We start from the raw sequence: 18,105 nt of genomic DNA on the forward strand, positions 1-18,105 counted from the left end.
TGAGTGGGTGGTGATGGTGGTGCTACAAATCATTCCTCTGTAGCATCTTACAGTTTTCCAAGCAGTAGTCAACCTCTCATGTCTTATTTGGGCTTTTGAGGCACACATCTTTAACAGAATGGATTTGGCCACCTTCAGACATGCCCTGTTTATTTTGATAAGATGAACCTGAAAATAAAAATGAAATTTTAAATTTAACTGTTCTCATTCTCCCTACTCTCTAGATTGTACCACCTACTTGAATCCAGTGGGGAAGCACGTGATTGCTGACGCCCAGAATATCACCATCAGCCAGTATGCTTGCCATGACCAAGTGGCAGTCACCATTCTTTGGTCCCCAGGGGCCCTCGGTGAGTGGTCAAAAATCGAGTGCATGGTGATAACCTGGGTGGATAGGGCCCAGTGCAAAGGTCCCACGTGATGGTCTCCAGGAACCAGGCAGGTCTTGATGTGAGTGAGGCTTATGTTGGATTGGGCACAGATACACTTTGTTGTGTATATTTGCTGGGCATACACATGGCTTGAGGCTGTGCCCTATGGTCTTTTGTTTCTTCTACTGTTATTGTTATTCACATGGGCTTGAAAAGTAATATTGTGTGAGTAATAAATGGCACTGACGTCTTCGCCTCTGTCTCAGCCCTAGTCAGGGGTGGGAGGGCAGCAGTGCCAAGAAAGCCCATGGCCCATCCAAGGGCATAATGGCCATCCAGCATTAGCAGTCTCCGTGGACACAGAGACATGCCAGCCCAGCATTGTCACATGTTGTGATTTTTCAGGAAAATCCCAGTGTTCATGAAAAACAATGAAATCAATGAATTTTTAAATGTTGGCAACAAATTGAATTTTTTTTTTTTTTTTTTTTGAGATGTAGTTTCGCTCTTTCACCCAGGCTGGAGTGCAATGGCACGATCTCGGCTCACTGCAACTTCCGCCTTCCAGTTTCAAGCGATTCTCCTGCCTCAGCTGCCCGAGTAGCTGGGATTATAAGTGCCTGCCATCACACCCAGCTAATTTTTGTATTTTTAGTAGAGATGGGGTTTCACCATGTTGGCCAGGCTGGTCTCAAACTCCTGACCTCGTGATCCGCCCGCCTTGGCCTCCCAAAGTGCTGGGATTACAGGCATGAGCCACTGCACCCAGCTTGAATTTTTATTTAAACTGTGTAAGCCAAAGAAACAAAATGGAAAAGAACAAAAAAAAGCAGGCCAAGCATGGTGGCTCACACCTGTAATCTCAGCACTTTGGGAGGCCGAGATGGGAGGATCATTTGAGGCCAGGAGTTCGAGACTAGCCTGGGCAACAAAGTAAGACCCCCATTTCTACAAAAAGATTAAAAGATTATCTGGGCATGGTGGCACAAGTCTGTAGTCTTAGCTACTTGGAAGGCCGAGGCAGGAGGATCAGTTGAGCCCAGCATTTGATGCTACAGTTAGCTATGATTATCGTGCCACTGCATTCCAGCCTGAGTTATAGAGCGAGACCCTGTCTCTTTATAAAACCAAACAGGCTGGGCGTGGTGGCTCATGCCTGTAATTCCAGCACTTAGGGAGGCCGAGGCAGGGGATCACCTGAGGTCAGGAGTTTGAGACCAGCCTGACCAACATGGTGAAATCTCGTCTCCACTAAAAATACAAAATCAGCTGGGTGTGGTGTTGCATGCCTGTAATCCCAGTTACTTAGGGGGCTGAGGCAGGAGAATCACTTGAACCCACAAGGCAGAGGTTGCGGTGAGCCGAGATCGCACCATTGCGCTCCAGCCTGGGCAACAAGAGCAAAACTCTGTCTCAAAAATAAATAAATAAATAAATAAATAAATAAAAAACTAAAAGAGAAAAGCAAACCTGTATTATATGGCTAGATTCGGGTTGGGGCTAAATCTGCTTGTCCTCTTGAATTAATTGAAGATACACAGGAAAGAATGGGTTAGCCAAGCGTGAGACGTAAGAAGGGGACCCTTTGTTCAGACGGGCCTGGGTTTGAACCCCCAGAATTGATCTTTCACATGAGGCATTGAACCTCACTGAACCCCAGCTTCCCCGTCTGTAGAGCGGAGATGAGAACTGCCTCATGGTTAGAGACACACATGGTACATTTTCAGAGAGAACTCTCAAAGAATAGTGGCTGCTATTACCATGATCAGAACCTGGTTCTCGAGACTGCCGCTTTGACACTGCCACATGATGTTACAAGTTTGTGAAAACCTGGCCAAGGGAGAAGTAAAATAAAGTCTGAATTTCTTAATCTGAACAGGATAAATCTCAGAAGAACCAGCTTGCAGGAGAGGGAGGATGAAGCAGACCCATGGGCCGAACCACTTCTCCACATCAGTACTTCTGGGTTTTAACCTACTGGGGTTTCCAAAAATAATATTATCTTAACATTTAAAGATTAAAAACATTTTCTGTAGATAAAAAGGAAGTGGTCATTCCATGTAAGGCTTAAATGGTTAAGGAGTTGGCCTGACGAATTGCAGGCCCCCTTGTTAGAATGAAAGTAAGAGATGTGAGCTGGTGGCAGGAAAACTGAACATGGACCAGTGGAGGCAGAAGTCTGTGCTTTTCCTGGACGCTGATTTATGGGTGGGGGTGGCTGGAGAGTTTCTGTTAGGTTCTATCAAGGACACTTCTTGGAAGGTAGAAAAGCATGTGAGTTAAGAGCACTGGCTGAGAGCCAGACACTTCCTGGGTTCGAATCTCACCTCTGTCATTTTATTCCTATGTGACCCTGGGCAAGCCAGTTAGCTACTATAAACCTCAGTTTCCTCATCTGTAAAATGGGGATAATAACACCTTCCTCCTGTGGTTGTTGGAAGGATTTGATGAATTTAAATGATGAGAGAGAGAGCAAATAAGTTCTTTCATGGGAAACTGCTCTATAAAATTACTAATCATTACATAACTACAAGGTATTAATAGTACTGTAATTTGTCACGGTGATAAAGGAATTACATTTGCTGCCTCTTCCCTCGGCCTCAGAACCTTGGCATAGTGGTTTTTAGGCTAATCTTTTAAAAATAAGAACAAGAACCACCCCTTGATGAAATTTTTTTTCTTTTCTTTTCTTTTTTTTTGAGACGGAGTCTCTGTCGCCCAGGCTGGAGTGCAGTGGCACAATCTCGGCTCACCGCAAGCTCCGCCTCCCGGGTTCACACCATTCTCCTGACTCAGCCTCCCGAGTAGCTGGGACTACAGGCACCCGCCACCGTGCCTGGCTAATTTTTTTTTTGTATTTTTAGTAGAGACGGGGTTTCACCGTGGTCTCGATCTCCTGACCTTGTGATTCGCCCGCCTCGGCCTCCCAAAGTGCTGGGATTACAGGTGTGAGTCACCGCGCCCGGCCCCAACTGATGAATTTTTATGTAATTGTGAGATGTATGGCTGTTAATAGTATTAATCACCTGGCTTTTGTTAAATAGTCATTCTGGGAATGTTGCGTAAATTAAATCTTAGTATTAATACTGAGGATTTGTTTTAAAAAGTGTTTTTGGATCTCAAAAGACAAGTCCTGTGAGATCTAAAATAGTTGTTGGTCTAATGACTTTGTCATCACCTTGTCTGAATCTCTGGTGGTTGCTCAGCTGGCTTTCACCCCCACAGGAAGCTTTGTAATTGAAATACAACATGGCAGAGTCGATACCTGTGCACAATAATACTCTGAAACCCTAAAATGTGAAGCTCTAATTGTTGCTCCTCTGCCCTACTCACCAAGAAATATGTATTCTTCATCAAATAATTATAGGATTGGAGAACCTATTTGAAAGAGAAAAAGACTTTTCTGGCCTTTATCATCAATAAATTTCCCACCTGGTTAATTGCATCCTGTTTAATTACTTTTGTCCTGGGGAGGGGAAGGGTTGAAAATGTTCAGAAGGAATGTGAAATCGATATCTCGCCATCGTGGCAGGCTTTGGAGCTCTCCAGCTGCAGTTGGACCACTTCAGTCTCCGTGGGATACACAGCCCCGGTGCTGGCGCTTGTGGCCGTCAGAGCTTAATCCTTTTGAAAGCATCTAGTCGGACGTGCAGTGGGGGGAGCTCAGGTGGCAGGAGGCTGGGCTGGCGCCTTTCAGCGGCGCTGTGGGTGTCTCGGGGCCTCGGAGGCTGTATGAAGAGCACACACTGGGCAACCCTTGGGTGTCTGCCTTTCAGGCATGATTAGAGCAAGAACCGCTTTGTAAATCACACAGGCATTCCCCTAAGCTATTTAATCTCAAGCCTCAGAACCCCTTGGGTGCAGACACAATTTGTTGGGAATTTTGTATGTTGCTCAGTGAGATGTGCCAAAAAATGTAGAGCTAAAACTTAAAAGTGGAAACATGGTTTTGGGGGATTCCCTAGTCAACACTGGGAATTATCATCAGCCGAATGTATTCTGTGTAATGACCTAGAAATTATATATTCCACTTCAGACTTTTTATGACCAATTGTAACTGGAGTCTAAATATTTGAACCCTAATGCCAGAGAGGCAATAGGTATTTATGAAATAGCTGGCTGGATTAGGGATTAATTAGTAATGGTGGGATGGAGAAAATCACCTGGTCTTTACCAGAGGAATGCAGGGGATGTGTTTTTTCCATTCTATAGACTCAGATACCCTGGCCAGAGTTAGAATTCCTTTAACTCTGGTGTGTAGGTAGAGAAGATGGTAATCTTGGAGGAAGAAGAGTGTGTTCAGAAGTAATTAGGTTCACTATTAATAAAAGCATTCTGCTTTGCTTAGGCATCGAATTCCTGAAAGGATTTCGGGTAATACTGGAGGAGCTGAAGTCAGAGGGAAGACAGTGCCAACAACTGATTCTAAAGGATCCGAAGCAGCTCAACAGTAGTTTCAAAAGAACTGTAAGTCACACTGGGGAATGTCCTCCTGAAGACATGCCATTGTTCCAGGGTCCTGAATAGTGTATTCAAAGTCTGAAATTGGAGAAGGAGGGGCTATGGAGTCCACCCCACCCGCCAAGGTGGGCAAGAATGGTACAGCTGCACCTTGAGCCTGCTCCACGCTCCCAGGGAAATTCTTCAGCACCTCCGTGTGTAAACACGCCTCTCGGGTTACTGCTGGAGCAGTGATCCTGGAAGGTGTCTTTGTGCTCCAAAGAGTGTATGTGGGCTCACCCTGCCCCCCAACTCTGAGGTTCAGTATTAACAAGCCATGGGTTCTTTGCCAAAAAACAGATTGCATTGTCCATTTTCATGGTTAAGTGATCCAAACCTCAAGTTGGTCCAGAAAACTAGACCTGACTTCCTGCTTCCCTGGAACATGTCCTGCAGCTCTGGAGTTGTGTCTGGGTGGCAGTTGGGGTAGGAGCGAAGACCTTATGAAGGTGGAGGGGTGGGTAATTTCTCCATGATGTCACTGTGTTTTTGTTCCCTTTTAGGGAATAGAATCTCAACCTTTCCTGAATATGAAATTTGAGACGGATTATTTCGTAAAGGTTGTCCCCTTTCCTTCCATTAAAAACGAAAGCAATTACCACCCTTTCTTCTTTAGAACCCGAGGTGAGTATGGCCTTTCCTGCCTGGTTCCCATGAGAAGACTTTTCTCCGCTTTTAATGATTTTTCTACAGAAATGTGTTCAAGAACGTGCCAAGACCGGGTGCGGTGGCTCACACCTGTAATCCCAGCACTTTAGGAGGCCGAGGCAGGCGGATCACAAGGTCAGGAGTTCGAGACCAGCCTGGACAACATGGTGAAACCCTGTCTCTACTAAAAATACAAAAATTAGCCAGGTGTGGTGGCAGGCGCCTGTAATCCCACTACTCGGGAGGCTGAGGCAGAAGAATTGCTTGAACCCGGGAGACAGAGGTTTCAGTGAGCCAAGATTGGGCCACTGCACTCCAGCCTGAGTGATAGAGCAAGATTCCGTCTCGGGGAAACAAACAAACAAAAAACATGCCAAATACTAGTATGAAACAAGCATGGCAAGGAGAAAAGCATCCAGAAAAGCACTTTTTAGAATTAAGGTTAGGTACAGACACTGCTCATCTAACCAAATATACCCACTCCTGGCTTGTTGTAGAACAGACCTGACAGTTGATATTTTTGAGGATGCTGTGACCACCGCTAAGACAGTCTGCATTACCAGGCACAGCACCTGCCTATGCTCTCGGCTATTTGGGATGCTGAGGCAGCAGGATCACTTGAGCCCATGAGTTTGAGGCTAGCCTGGGCAACATAGCAAGACCCCATTTCTAGTTAAAAAAGACAGCTGGCCAGGTGCAGTGGCTCATGCCTGTAATCCCAACACTTTGGGAGGCCAAGATGGGTGAATCACCTGAGGTCAGTAGTTCGAGACCAGCCTGAAAAATATGGTGAAACCCTGTCTCTACTAAAAATACAAAAATTAGCCGGGCGTCATGGTGTGCGCCTGTAGTCCCAGCTACTCAGGAGGCTGCGACAGGAAAATTACTTGAACCCAGGAGGTGGAGGTTGCAGTGAGCTGAGATCAAGCCACTGTACTCCAGCCTGGGTGAAAGAACAAACCTCCATCTAAAAAAAAAAAAAAAAGACAGCCATGTATCAAAACGATTAGATTGAAGAAAAAAAATTGGCCTGGCTTGGTGGCTCATGCCTGTAATCCTGAGGCAGGAGGATTGCTTGAGCCTAGGAGTTTGAGGCTAGCCTGGGCAACACAGCAAGACCCCATTTCTAGTTAAAAAAGACAGCTGGCCTGGTGCAGTGGCTCACGCCTGTAATCCCAGCACTTTGGGAGGCCGAGGCAGGCAGATCACGAAGTCAGGAGTTCGAGACTAACCTGGTCAACATGGTCCCCGTCTCTACTAAAAATACAAAAATTAGCCAGGTGTGGTGGCATGTGCCTGTAATCTCAGCTTCTCAGGAGGCTGAGGCAGGAGAATCACTTGAACTCAGGAGGCGGAGGTTGCAGTGAGCTGAGATCGTGCCGCTGCACTCCAGCGTGGGCCACAGAACAAGACTCCATCTCAAAAAAAAAAAAAAAAAAAGGAATAAAAAGTGTAAGTTGATTGTGTGGTAAAGGGTAGGAGCATGAAATGATTCCATCTTTTACCTGTTATCAGGAGGGTGGCCTGTCATTTTCAGGACTAGATTAAGAAAATTATTTTCTAGAAAGTTCTGTTCATTTAATGTCCATGTGCCAGGCCCTGTTCTAAAGGCATTTCAAATATTAACTCCAAATACCCTCTGTGACAACCCTACAAAGAATTTAATCGTACCATCCCCACTTACTAGATGTCGAATCCCACACAGAGAAGGTGAAGGGCTTGTCGGGAGTTGGATTTGAACCCCAGAAGTCTGACTCTGGAATCCATGCTCTGAACTCAACCACCCACTGTGCTGGGTCTGTTCACCTTCTGTTCTGTACAGGTTATCTCTTTAATCTTCCTGAGTTGCTGCTTTCAAACTTTGGTGGCTGGTCACCCTGCAACAGGCAGCAGCTCCTTCTTGCCTTCCTGATCAGTCTTTCTGTCATTCAAGGCCTTGGATGGTCAGTCCTGTCCAACATCCCCTCCTGTGAGGTCTGGTTGCAGCCCTCATCCATTGTGATGTTTCTGTTCACAACTCCAGCCTACATCAATGTTTCCCTCTGCAGAATTCTTATTGTGGTTGTTTTCTGTGCAGCGAAGTTATTTTAACAATTGGTCTCATAATTTTTTTTTTTTTTTTTTTTTGAGATGTAGTTTCGCTCTGTCACCCAGGCCAGAGTGCAGTGGCGTGATCTCGGCTCACTGCAAGCTCCGCCTCCCGGGTTCACGCCATTCTCCTGCCTCAGCCTCCCGAGTAGCTGGGACTACAGGCTCCTGCCACCACGTCCAGCTAATTTTTTTGTATTTTTAGTAGAAACAGGATTTCACCATGTTAGCCAGGATGGTCTTGATCTCCTGACCTCATGATCCACCCGCCTCGGCCTCCCAAAGTGCTGGGATTACAGGTGTGAGCCACCGCGCCCGGCCCTCATAATTCTTAAAATAAAATTCCATAGGGCAAAGACCATGTGTATGTCACATCATTTCTAGATGACTTGCACATAATAACCAGATAGAAGATTCAAAGAATGTGCTTATGAAAGCCTCACCTAAATCAAAATTAGTGTAATTTAAGATGAATTTTTCCCGTTGGCATAGAATCAATGTGTCTATTTGGGGGTAAGGTAGGGGGTGTGTTCCTGTAATGCAAACATTTATCACCATTTCAGTGCACTGTGGTTTTGATGCTGCCTTCAGTTTTCTTGGCAGACTTCAGTTTTCTTGGAGACTATGGAGTCTCTCCCTGGGTTCGCAAGCAGCATGGCATAGTGGACTAGCTGTTTGGCCTCTCTCATTGTGTTTTTATTGCGTTTAGATTCTGTTTCAAAGCTATTGGCTTTGGCACCTGGTTTTCAGTGCTGACACTACTACTTATATGCCTGCATGTCATTTCAAGAAACCATCAAAAGCATCTTAAATTAGAATACTAGTGAAGGTTAAAATAATCCTGCAGCAGTTACCAGGACCACTCCAAAGTTCTCTTGTGTCTAAACATCTCCACAGTGGGGCAGGGGCCAGCATCATTTCTGTTTACAGCTGAAACAGAGCCTCCATGTGATTGTAGCATGAACATAGCTCTGCTGCCCTTGGCCACCAGCCTTGAAATTATGTAATGCCTGACAAGCTTTTAACATCTGGGTGACTGTACACTGTTACCATTTATGTGGCATGAAGTGACCTGCATTAATATTTTTATATTGTACCATTTAAATTTTCATAAGATACAACTGCACAGTAGTGAAAATCCTCATTGAATTGATATATTTTATACCTTTTCTAGCATCACCTGGCACAGTATCTTTATATTTCATTGGGTTGTTGGGAGAGGAAAACGTCAAACTGTCCTGAAACTAAAAACATGTATCTTTATTCTCTTAATAGCATGTGACCTGTTGTTACAGCCGGACAACCTGGCTTGTAAACCCTGTAAGTAATAGTGTTCTTATCTATCAAGTCTCAAAGTATTGCCACTATGATGGTGTTGGGGTAGCTTCTGGTTGCTCACTCTGGGTCCTGCCTCCTTCCAGTCTGGAAGCCTCGGAACCTGAACATCAGCCAGCATGGCTCGGACATGCAGGTGTCCTTCGACCATGCACCGCACAACTTCGGCTTCCGTTTCTTCTATCTTCACTACAAGCTCAAGCACGAAGGACCTTTCAAGCGAAAGACCTGTAAGCAGGTGAGCTGCTGGGTGTACATAAAGGAACACTGCGTGTTTCAAAGCGACCCCCGGACCACTGGAATTTGGGTTGCTCAATGTGAGCATTAGGCTTTGTTGGCTCTCAGTGGTTGGTAGATACTTGAGAATGTAATCACTGGGCATATCTCAGGGCCATCTTGCCACTGTCCTTCATTCCCTAGTTATCTGTAACCCAGCTGTCCTGGTGGTGATATAGCCTGGTAACAGTATTGCCAAGGAATAAACAAGAAGTATTTCTCATTTGTTCATATATATATATATATTTTTTTTTTTTTTGAGATGGAGTCTTGCTCTGTTGCTCAGGCTGGAGTGCAGTGGTGTGATCTCGGCTCACTGCAGCCTCCGCCTCCTGGGTTCAAACGATTCTCCTGCCTCAGCCTCTGGAGTAGCTAGGATTATAGGCGCATGCCACCACGCCCAACTAATTTTTGTAGTTTTAGTAGAGACGGGGTTTACCATGTTGCCCAGGCTGGTCTTAGACTCCTGACCTCAAGTGATCTACCCACCTTGGCCTCCCAAAGTGCTGGGATTACAGGCCTGAGCCACCACACCTGGCCTGTCCTTTTATATTTTAAACATTCATCATGTGCTTTCTGTGTGGCAGGCCCTGAGCTTTATGCTCCTTGAATCCATACCGCTCTGTGAAACAGAGGCTACTGTCATCCCCATTTTACAGATGAGAAAGCTGAGGCTCAGGGAGGTCACCTGGCTTGCTCAAGGCTGCACAGCTAGTAAGTGGAAAAACCAGATCTAGGAGCCAAGCCACTGATAACTCAGTGGCTACTGATTTTACAAATAGGCAAAGGTTAAATAGAAACTGAGTCACCCAGCCTTTAAACTGGGAGTGGTCAGAAGAGTGGAAACCAATTCATGGATGTTCACAGGACTGTCTGATCGCCACTGTGGATACCAAGAAAGTTTTTGGTCGTGGTGGCAAAGCCCAGTACCTCCTTAGACATGCTCCTGTGTATGTCAGGTTCTGTCATAGTTTGCTCTCCTTGCTGGCTCTCATCTCCATCAAGGTCTTTGACCTCCTGCTCATGTTAAAATTATGGCAAATAAAATATGTATAAACACAGACTGGTAATTTCTTTCCTCACCCTTTTATTAAGTAAAGGTTGTTCAAACCAGTTTCTTTGTCTTCAAATCAAATATTCCTGCTGAGGGTGCCACCAGCTAAGCATAGACTATGGCAAGGGTCCTGGGCTGTCCTGGGCCTTTTATCAAAGGGAAGTTCAGATAACATGTGGCAGATAAACACAGCTGCTTTTCGATCTAATCACATTTTCTGAAAACTGTGGTTGAGACTGGTGGCAAGTCTCCTTCAGCTCTGGGGGAGAAGAGGTGTCCTGATGACCTTTGCCCAAGAAGTGAGTTTTTAAAGTGTTCTTTGGTCTGTTGCAGGAGCAAAATACAGAGACGACCAGCTGCCTCCTTCAAAATGTTTCTCCAGGGGATTATATAATTGAGGTATGCATAACACAAGAAAGCCCTATTAATGCTATAGAATGAACCCAGTTCATATAGAATTCCAACTGTTTACAACACTAAAATTTCAAGCTATTGAAGGTGTGTACAGTTATATTTTTATATGGTTCTTAACATGCTTTTAAAAAAAGTTTATATATAATTGATTTTTGATCTCTTCATTAAATATTTCAAATAAATATTTTTATGTAATCATATGGTCCATATATAACCATGGTTTAAAATCTCTAGTATTCCTTAATACTACAAAGATATATTTTTAAGATTTCAGCTTAAATTTTTTTTGTTTTAGTATGAACACAGCGAAATAAGTTATGCCCATTACTTTTGCCTATACTTCTCTAAGTTTCTGTTGCTATTCTTCTATGTATGTATAAATGAATTCTAAACACCACTTCAAAGAACATGTAAATGTAATGTTTCAGTGAAACCCCGTCTCTTGTAAAAATACAAAAATTAGCTGGGCGTGGTGGCAGGCGCCTGTAATCCCAGCTACTCGGGAGGCTGAGGCAGGAGAATCACTTGAAACTGGAAGGTGGAGGCTGCAGTGAGCTGAAATTGCACCACTGCACTCCAGCCTGGGCAAAAGAGTGGAACTCTCTCTCAAAAAAAAAAAAGTATGTTTCATTTCCTTTTTAAGATTACCTTTTCCTGTATCAAATTGGTACTACAAATAATAAGAGTATAAGGAAAATAGAAAAGGAAATTAACAATTTGTCCATAGTGCCACCATTCAAAGACAACCAACATGTCTTAACATTTTGGTAGAAACACCTATTTCTTGCATTCCTTGGAAGCAGTGTGTGGTTTTTGACTGATACACCTTCTTAAAGCATTAATGGAGGCCCAGTAAAATCAGTGGAAGGATGCCAGTTTAATTGAGCATTATTAGAACGTGAGACTCACCAGCTGACTTCTTCAATGAATACACAGCCTTTTGATTAATAAAAGAAAACATGGTGAACTTAGAGTTTCGAGTTGGTAAAGCAGAGATGAACCTGAGTACACATGTTGCCTAGTCTCAGTCTGGCAGATGATTACAGGCTCCAGCAGCTGTCTTTTCCAAAACTCAGCCATTCTCCACTACTTGCTTCCCACCCCTTCCCGCACTGCCCACTGATGGAAAAGATGAATGAAATTACCATTTTTTTCCACTTACCTGGTATATATCACTTTAAAAAAAAAATGCAGCATTCTCTGTTTTGCAGCTGGTGGATGACACTAACACAACAAGAAAAGTGATGCATTATGCCTTAAAGCCAGGTAGGTGCTTTTTTGTTTGAAATTTGGCCCTAGACTACTATAGACCAAGGTATGTGATACTCTCTGTACTTCATGATTTACAGAAACAAAACAAAATTCGGCTCCTCTCTCTTAAATGATGTTCCATCAAATCTGACTTTTTTTCCATTCTAATGTGGATACCTGGAAGATTAAAGCCAGTTTGGTGTGTATAGCTCGGACTAGATAAATAGTCAATTGTCCTCTGAAGAAAAGTGGTGGGAGGGGAGATTTCCTTAGGCAAAATTCTCACTCAAAGGTATTTTATGTCCCAGCCTGACTCTTAACTGTTGAATTGTTCTTTGCAACTCTTTAAAAATGAACCTTTGAATCCTTTTTTAATCACCAAACCACACTAGAGAAAGGTGGTTGCATGGTCCTAGAACCTGTTATGCGGCTTATGTTTAAAAAGAAAAAAAGTTGTTCCTCTTTGAACCTTTACACTGCTTAAGTTTAAAAACCTTCCCTTTGAAATTTCCCAGTGCACTCCCCGTGGGCCGGGCCCATCAGAGCCGTGGCCATCACAGTGCCACTGGTGGTCATATCGGCATTCGCGACGCTCTTCACTGTGATGTGCCGCAAGAAGCAACAAGGTATCTCTTTGTGTGCTGTGTCTTCCCACAACAAGGGGCAGACCAGGGGTTGCTGCCAACAGAAAGAGAGACTGGGAGTACCTGGGTCCTCCAGGATGGTGCCTGGGAAGCCTCATAGCTCCTATTCAGTTCCCAGAATTAAAATATTTGGCTTTTAACCTCAGGAGCCACTAAAAAAACAGGTATCATTATATATCTATTTCTTGAGACAGGGTCTCGCTCTGTTGCCCAGGCTAGAGTGCAGTGGCACAGTCATAGCTCACTGCAGGCTCGACTTCCCAGGCTTAAGCCATCCTCCCACTTCAGCCCCCTGAGGTAGCTGGGGACTACAGGCATGCACCACCATGCCTGGCTAATTAAAAAAAAATTTTTTTTTTTGTAGTCATGGGGTCTCACTATGTTGCCTAGGCTGGTCTTGAACTCCTAAGCTCAAGCATTCCTCCTGCCTCAGCTTCCCAAAGTGCTGGGATTACAGGCATGAGACACTGCATCTGGCCCATAATTCTATTTTCAATGATAGGATAGTAAATTCAGGGACATAAAGGAAGCCTGAAGTATAAGTAAGGATATAGGTAGGGCTTGGTCATTTACAAAAGTCACTATGAGACAACCTTCTGAGGAGTTGGAAATGATCCATAGCTTGGTCTGGGTGAGGGTTACACAGTTATATACTTCCATAAAAATTAACTGAGATATACACTTAAGATTTATGTACTTTACTTTTGTAAATTATACATCAATAAAAACTTTTAAAAAAATATCAGCTCTGCCCGTGCTAAATTGGTCTAGTAGGTGCACTTGGCTGCAAGAGCCAGTTCTGGGCACTCTGCTGACTAGGGTGGCACTCTGCTAACCAGGGTGACCCCTGCAGCATTTCTTAGTTTATCCAAGGTCAATTTCAGGTAAAGAACAATTTTTGACCATTCATTGCTCCACTGCGGAAATCAGCTGTCCCATTCCAAGTGATGATCTGAGGGGGCTGATGGAGTTGGGGAATGGGACTGCTCTAGGTAGACGTGTTCTTTCTTGAAGATAGCACTGGGTTTCAGTTCTTAGGGAACAGAACAAAGCGTTGCTTGCAAGTATCAACCTTATCTTCTTTTCCAATTTAGAAAATATATATTCACATTTAGATGAAGAGAGCTCTGAGTCTTCCACATACACTGCAGCACTCCCGAGAGAGGGGCTCCGGCCGCGGCCGAAGGTCTTTCTCTGCTATTCCAGTAAAGATGGCCAGAATCACATGAATGTCGTCCAGTGTTTCGCCTACTTCCTCCAGGACTTCTGTGGCTGTGAGGTGCGGAATCTAAAGTTCCTTCTCCTACCTTGGCCAGGACACTTGCCCCGTACTCTCTCCCCGCTGCCTTCTCCTCTCTTCTGGGCCTCCTGTGGTGACACCTGCCCTTGACTAGTGCCACAGCTTTCAAACTGGAGATAGTCTCGCACTCTTTTTTCAGTCTGTCTTACCCATCACCAGCACTAAATATTTCATAATACTTAGTTCTAACTCTGACAAACTCCTGCTCTAAAGCTTTGAGTGGCACCCACCTCAAAGTGGTGCCAGGAAGTTTTACAAAACAGGAAGTTTTGTAAGCATTAAGAAGACCAGTAGCTTCCATGGAAACATGCAGTTGGAGTTGAGGGGTGTCACTCATGACATCCTAGTGACCATGTTCAGGACAGAAGCCCCACTTGGAGAGTCAAAGAGAGAGTGGCAAGTAAAGCAGTGAGTTTGCACAGTTGTTTGGAGGAGTTCTGCTGAGAAGGGGAATGAAGGATGGGGCTGCCATTAGAGGGGATCTTGAGGTCCAGGGAGAAGTGATAAACAAAGGGCTCTGTGAAGCTGTTTGACCATTGACTGGTGGAATCATAGACAGGGAGAAACTCATGATGCAGGAGATGGCACTGGCCAGAGAGAACAGGGAGGTAGGAAGGGAGCACTCCCAGAAAACAATATTGTGTCAAGCACTGAAATGATCTGCTCTGGTTTCTTAGCTGTTCTCTTGAGTTATTAATATGTTATTAATATGCTTTTCTATAATGTCAGAATGTACATTTTTAGAGTGAAGTCTGAAACTCTCATGCAAGACATACCCTGTTTCTTGAAAATGCAAGAACTGTACAATAATTGTGTGACTGGAAGTTGTTTTTGCTTTGAAACTGCCCATTGGCATGTTTTTCAGCATCTCTCCATGTGGTGAGGCTGCCCCCTAGTGTCAACATAACATACTATGCTAGCCTAGTTTGCCTCTGCATGAAAGCGGTGAGGTTGGTGGATCAGCACATGCTGAAAAATAACTGCACTCTAGCCAATGGCACACAGTTTTCAGATACCACGGGCAACCAAGTTTGCTCTGCTTCACAAGTATTTAGCCTCTGGGGAAAATGCTCTTCCAGTTATTAGTGTAATAGTTACTGTAGAAAATTTAGAACTAGAAAGGGATGATAAATAAAACATTGTCTGGAATCCCAACCTGATTAAGGAAAATCTTAGAAAGAGGAACTCACATTTCATGTGTGGTTTATTTCCTTCCAGTCTTTTTCCATATAGGTGAACTCACACGTACAGTTTTGCCTTTGGGGCTGATTGAAATGATTTTTTGCAGTCTCTTAATAATTTTTTACACTATTAGTAGTTATATGTCAACTGCAATTTTAAATAGCTACATGGTCCTCCATATTGATTTGCCATAACTGAGTTAATACAAATATTAAACATCTCAGTGGTTCAACATTGTCCCATTTGTGATGATTTCCCAAGAAAGATGCCTGGAAATGGAATTGCTGGGTCAAAGATAGGAACATTTAAAAAATGCTTGGTATATACTCCCACTGAGCTTTTAGCATGTGTAATGTTAGCAAGAATTAAGGAAAGTATAAGACAATTCAGGGTTATTTTCAGCAAGTGGATGGATGTTGGGGCTTTTTCCCCATTGGTAACATCTTAGAGCAGAAGAGGAGAACAAAGTCGTTTCAGAATGCCCTTCCCTGTAAGATAGTGTGGCTGCTGTGTTTTGTCATAGCCATTGGGAATTAATAACTACAGAAGGAAAGACACCAACACAATAACCAAGAGATGTTTCCGGTAGAATTAGGTGAAAGTGGTCTGAGAAGGTGAAGTCCTCTAAGGGGCCACACATGTCTGATGTTTCTCTCCTTTGTCAGCCACCCCCACAGTCTCCCTACCAGACCGCCTTTGGGGGTAAAGCTTTGTCAATTACCAGCCTTGTAGAGATGTAGCCTTGTAGAACTGTGTGAAGCCATAGAGGAAGGTGCTAGCCAGTCCTGAGTGAGTTACTCAGAATGACCATGTTAATGCAGTTCACTAGCCTCCTCTCCAGCCATGGACCAACTAGTAAACAACATAGGTGAGCCTGAGGCTATGAGAGTGTCAAGATAGGTCCCCTTTGTCAGTCACTGTCTGGATGTGAGTCACCTATAATTGTGGGTGACTGGCATCCAGGCCTGAGCCCCATCTCCCAGCTCACTTTGGAGTCACTCATCCACATCCTCCTCTCAGAGCCTGCCAGCCTTCTCTCCAGAATCTGCCCCTCCAATCTAGGCACCTCACTCACCAGATCAACCAACCTCAGTTTCTCTGTCCTGTGCTCTCTACCACCTATTGCTTCCTTGAGGACGTCCTATGTAGGGTGTGACTTGGGCAAGGTGCCAAAAGCACTGTCCTTCTGTCCCCTCACTTGTAGGGCAGGAGTGGTAATGACTCCATGTGATACAAAAATGGATAGATGGCAAGTTTTTGCAGAGGGACTAGGGTATGACCATCAACCACAGAACTTTAGCTGTTCCTTGGTATGGTGTAACCTGGAGCCTGCACATAGCTGTACTAATAAGGGTTAAGGGGCAGATGAGATGGCCTCCTGCTGACATTTCCCTTCCTGTTACTCACTTCCCGAGCCTCTTCCCGAGCCTTCTGTATGGGTGAGGTGCCTTGTTCTCTTTCCAGGTGGCTCTGGACCTGTGGGAAGACTTCAGCCTCTGTAGAGAAGGGCAGAGAGAATGGGTCATCCAGAAGATCCACGAGTCCCAGTTCATCATTGTGGTTTGTTCCAAAGGTATGAAGTACTTTGTGGATAAGAAGAACTACAAACACAAAGGAGGTGGCCGAGGCTCGGGGAAAGGAGAGCTCTTCCTGGTGGCAGTGTCAGCCATTGCCGAAAAGCTCCGCCAGGCCAAGCAGAGTTCGTCCGCGGCGCTCAGCAAGTTCATCGCCGTCTACTTTGATTATTCCTGCGAGGGAGACGTCCCCGGTATCCTAGACCTGAGTACCAAGTACAAACTCATGGACAATCTTCCCCAGCTCTGTTCCCACCTGCACTCCCGAGACCACGGCCTCCAGGAGCCGGGGCAGCACACGCGACAGGGCAGCAGAAGGAACTACTTCCGGAGCAAGTCAGGCCGGTCCCTATACGTCGCCATTTGTAACATGCACCAGTTTATTGACGAGGAGCCCGACTGGTTCGAAAAGCAGTTCGTTCCCTTCCATCCTCCTCCACTGCGCTACCGGGAGCCAGTCTTGGAGAAATTTGATTCGGGCTTAGTTTTAAATGATGTCATGTGCAAATCAGGGCCCGAGAGTGACTTCTGCCTAAAGGTAGAGGCGGCCGTTCTTGGGGCAACCGGACCAGCCGACTCCCAGCATGAGAGTCAGCACGGGGGCCTGGACCAGGACGCGGAGGCCCGGCCTGCCCTTGACAGTAGCGCCGCCCTGCAACCCCTGCTGCACACGGTGAAAGCCGGCAGCCCCTCGGACATGCCGCGGGACTCAGGCATCTACGACTCATCTGTGCCCTCATCCGAGCTGTCTCTGCCACTGATGGAAGGACTCTCGACGGACCAGACAGAAACGTCTTCCCTCACGGAGAGCGTGTCCTCCTCTTCAGGCCTGGGTAAGGTGCCTTTGGGGCCGGGTCCTGACAGGCCGCAGCCTTTGACCATGCTTCTGAAATCAGTCAAAGCGTTTTTCCACTTTTGGTGCCAACTCATTGGGCAATGAAACCTGATGAGAACACGGCTTGTTTGGTAGTCTTGATTTATACCAGGTGATGGGAGTACTCACATGTTTGAGTTGCAGAAATACTAATGCTAAATTATAGTGAGCTGCCCAGACCCTGCAAGGGGTGTTGTGCCACATACAGTAAATGCACTGTATCACTTTTCTAAACTCCAAAAACATCAGACACGAAAACACATTGGGCCCCAAGGGTCTTGGGTAACAGTTTGTGGATGGGTCTTTTTTAGACCTGTAGTGTTCACCGCACCCCATTGTCTTTAAAGCTACATTCATTGAGTCTGGGATTCATGGGTACAGTATTCTTTCTATCCTTCAGCATAGGGTCCCAGGTATGAGGGCTCTCTAGGAAGGCCTACTTCCGCAGAGAGCATCAGGTAGATGCCATCTCAGGCTGTGCCTTACCGTGTCTGTAACTAGTTGGAGTCATGCATACAAACCCTTGACTGTTTTTTTTTTTTTTTTTTTTTTTGAGATGGAGTCTTACCCTGTCGCCCAGGCTGCAATGGCACG

General features: G+C 45.1%; 1 protein-coding gene across 3 annotated transcripts in view; it reads left to right on the top strand.

Moving 5' to 3' along the window:
- The window catches only part of IL17RD (interleukin 17 receptor D), a 75,945-nt gene that overhangs the window by 50,616 nt on the left and 7,224 nt on the right, over positions 1-18,105 (top strand). For all 3 annotated transcript variants that reach the window (XM_002813613.6, XM_054552019.2, XM_054552018.2), the window contains exons 3-12: positions 225-350; positions 4,720-4,838; positions 5,375-5,495; positions 8,883-8,927; positions 9,029-9,180; positions 10,606-10,671; positions 11,898-11,952; positions 12,453-12,563; positions 13,676-13,860; positions 16,528-17,470. In XM_002813613.6, the coding sequence (XP_002813659.3) occupies positions 225-350; positions 4,720-4,838; positions 5,375-5,495; positions 8,883-8,927; positions 9,029-9,180; positions 10,606-10,671; positions 11,898-11,952; positions 12,453-12,563; positions 13,676-13,860; positions 16,528-17,470 (1,923 nt within the window). The remainder of the gene's footprint in view (positions 1-224; positions 351-4,719; positions 4,839-5,374; positions 5,496-8,882; positions 8,928-9,028; positions 9,181-10,605; positions 10,672-11,897; positions 11,953-12,452; positions 12,564-13,675; positions 13,861-16,527; positions 17,471-18,105) is intronic.

This window comes from Pongo abelii, chromosome 2, assembly GCF_028885655.2.
Source record: "Pongo abelii isolate AG06213 chromosome 2, NHGRI_mPonAbe1-v2.0_pri, whole genome shotgun sequence".
NCBI lineage: Eukaryota > Metazoa > Chordata > Mammalia > Primates > Hominidae > Pongo > Pongo abelii.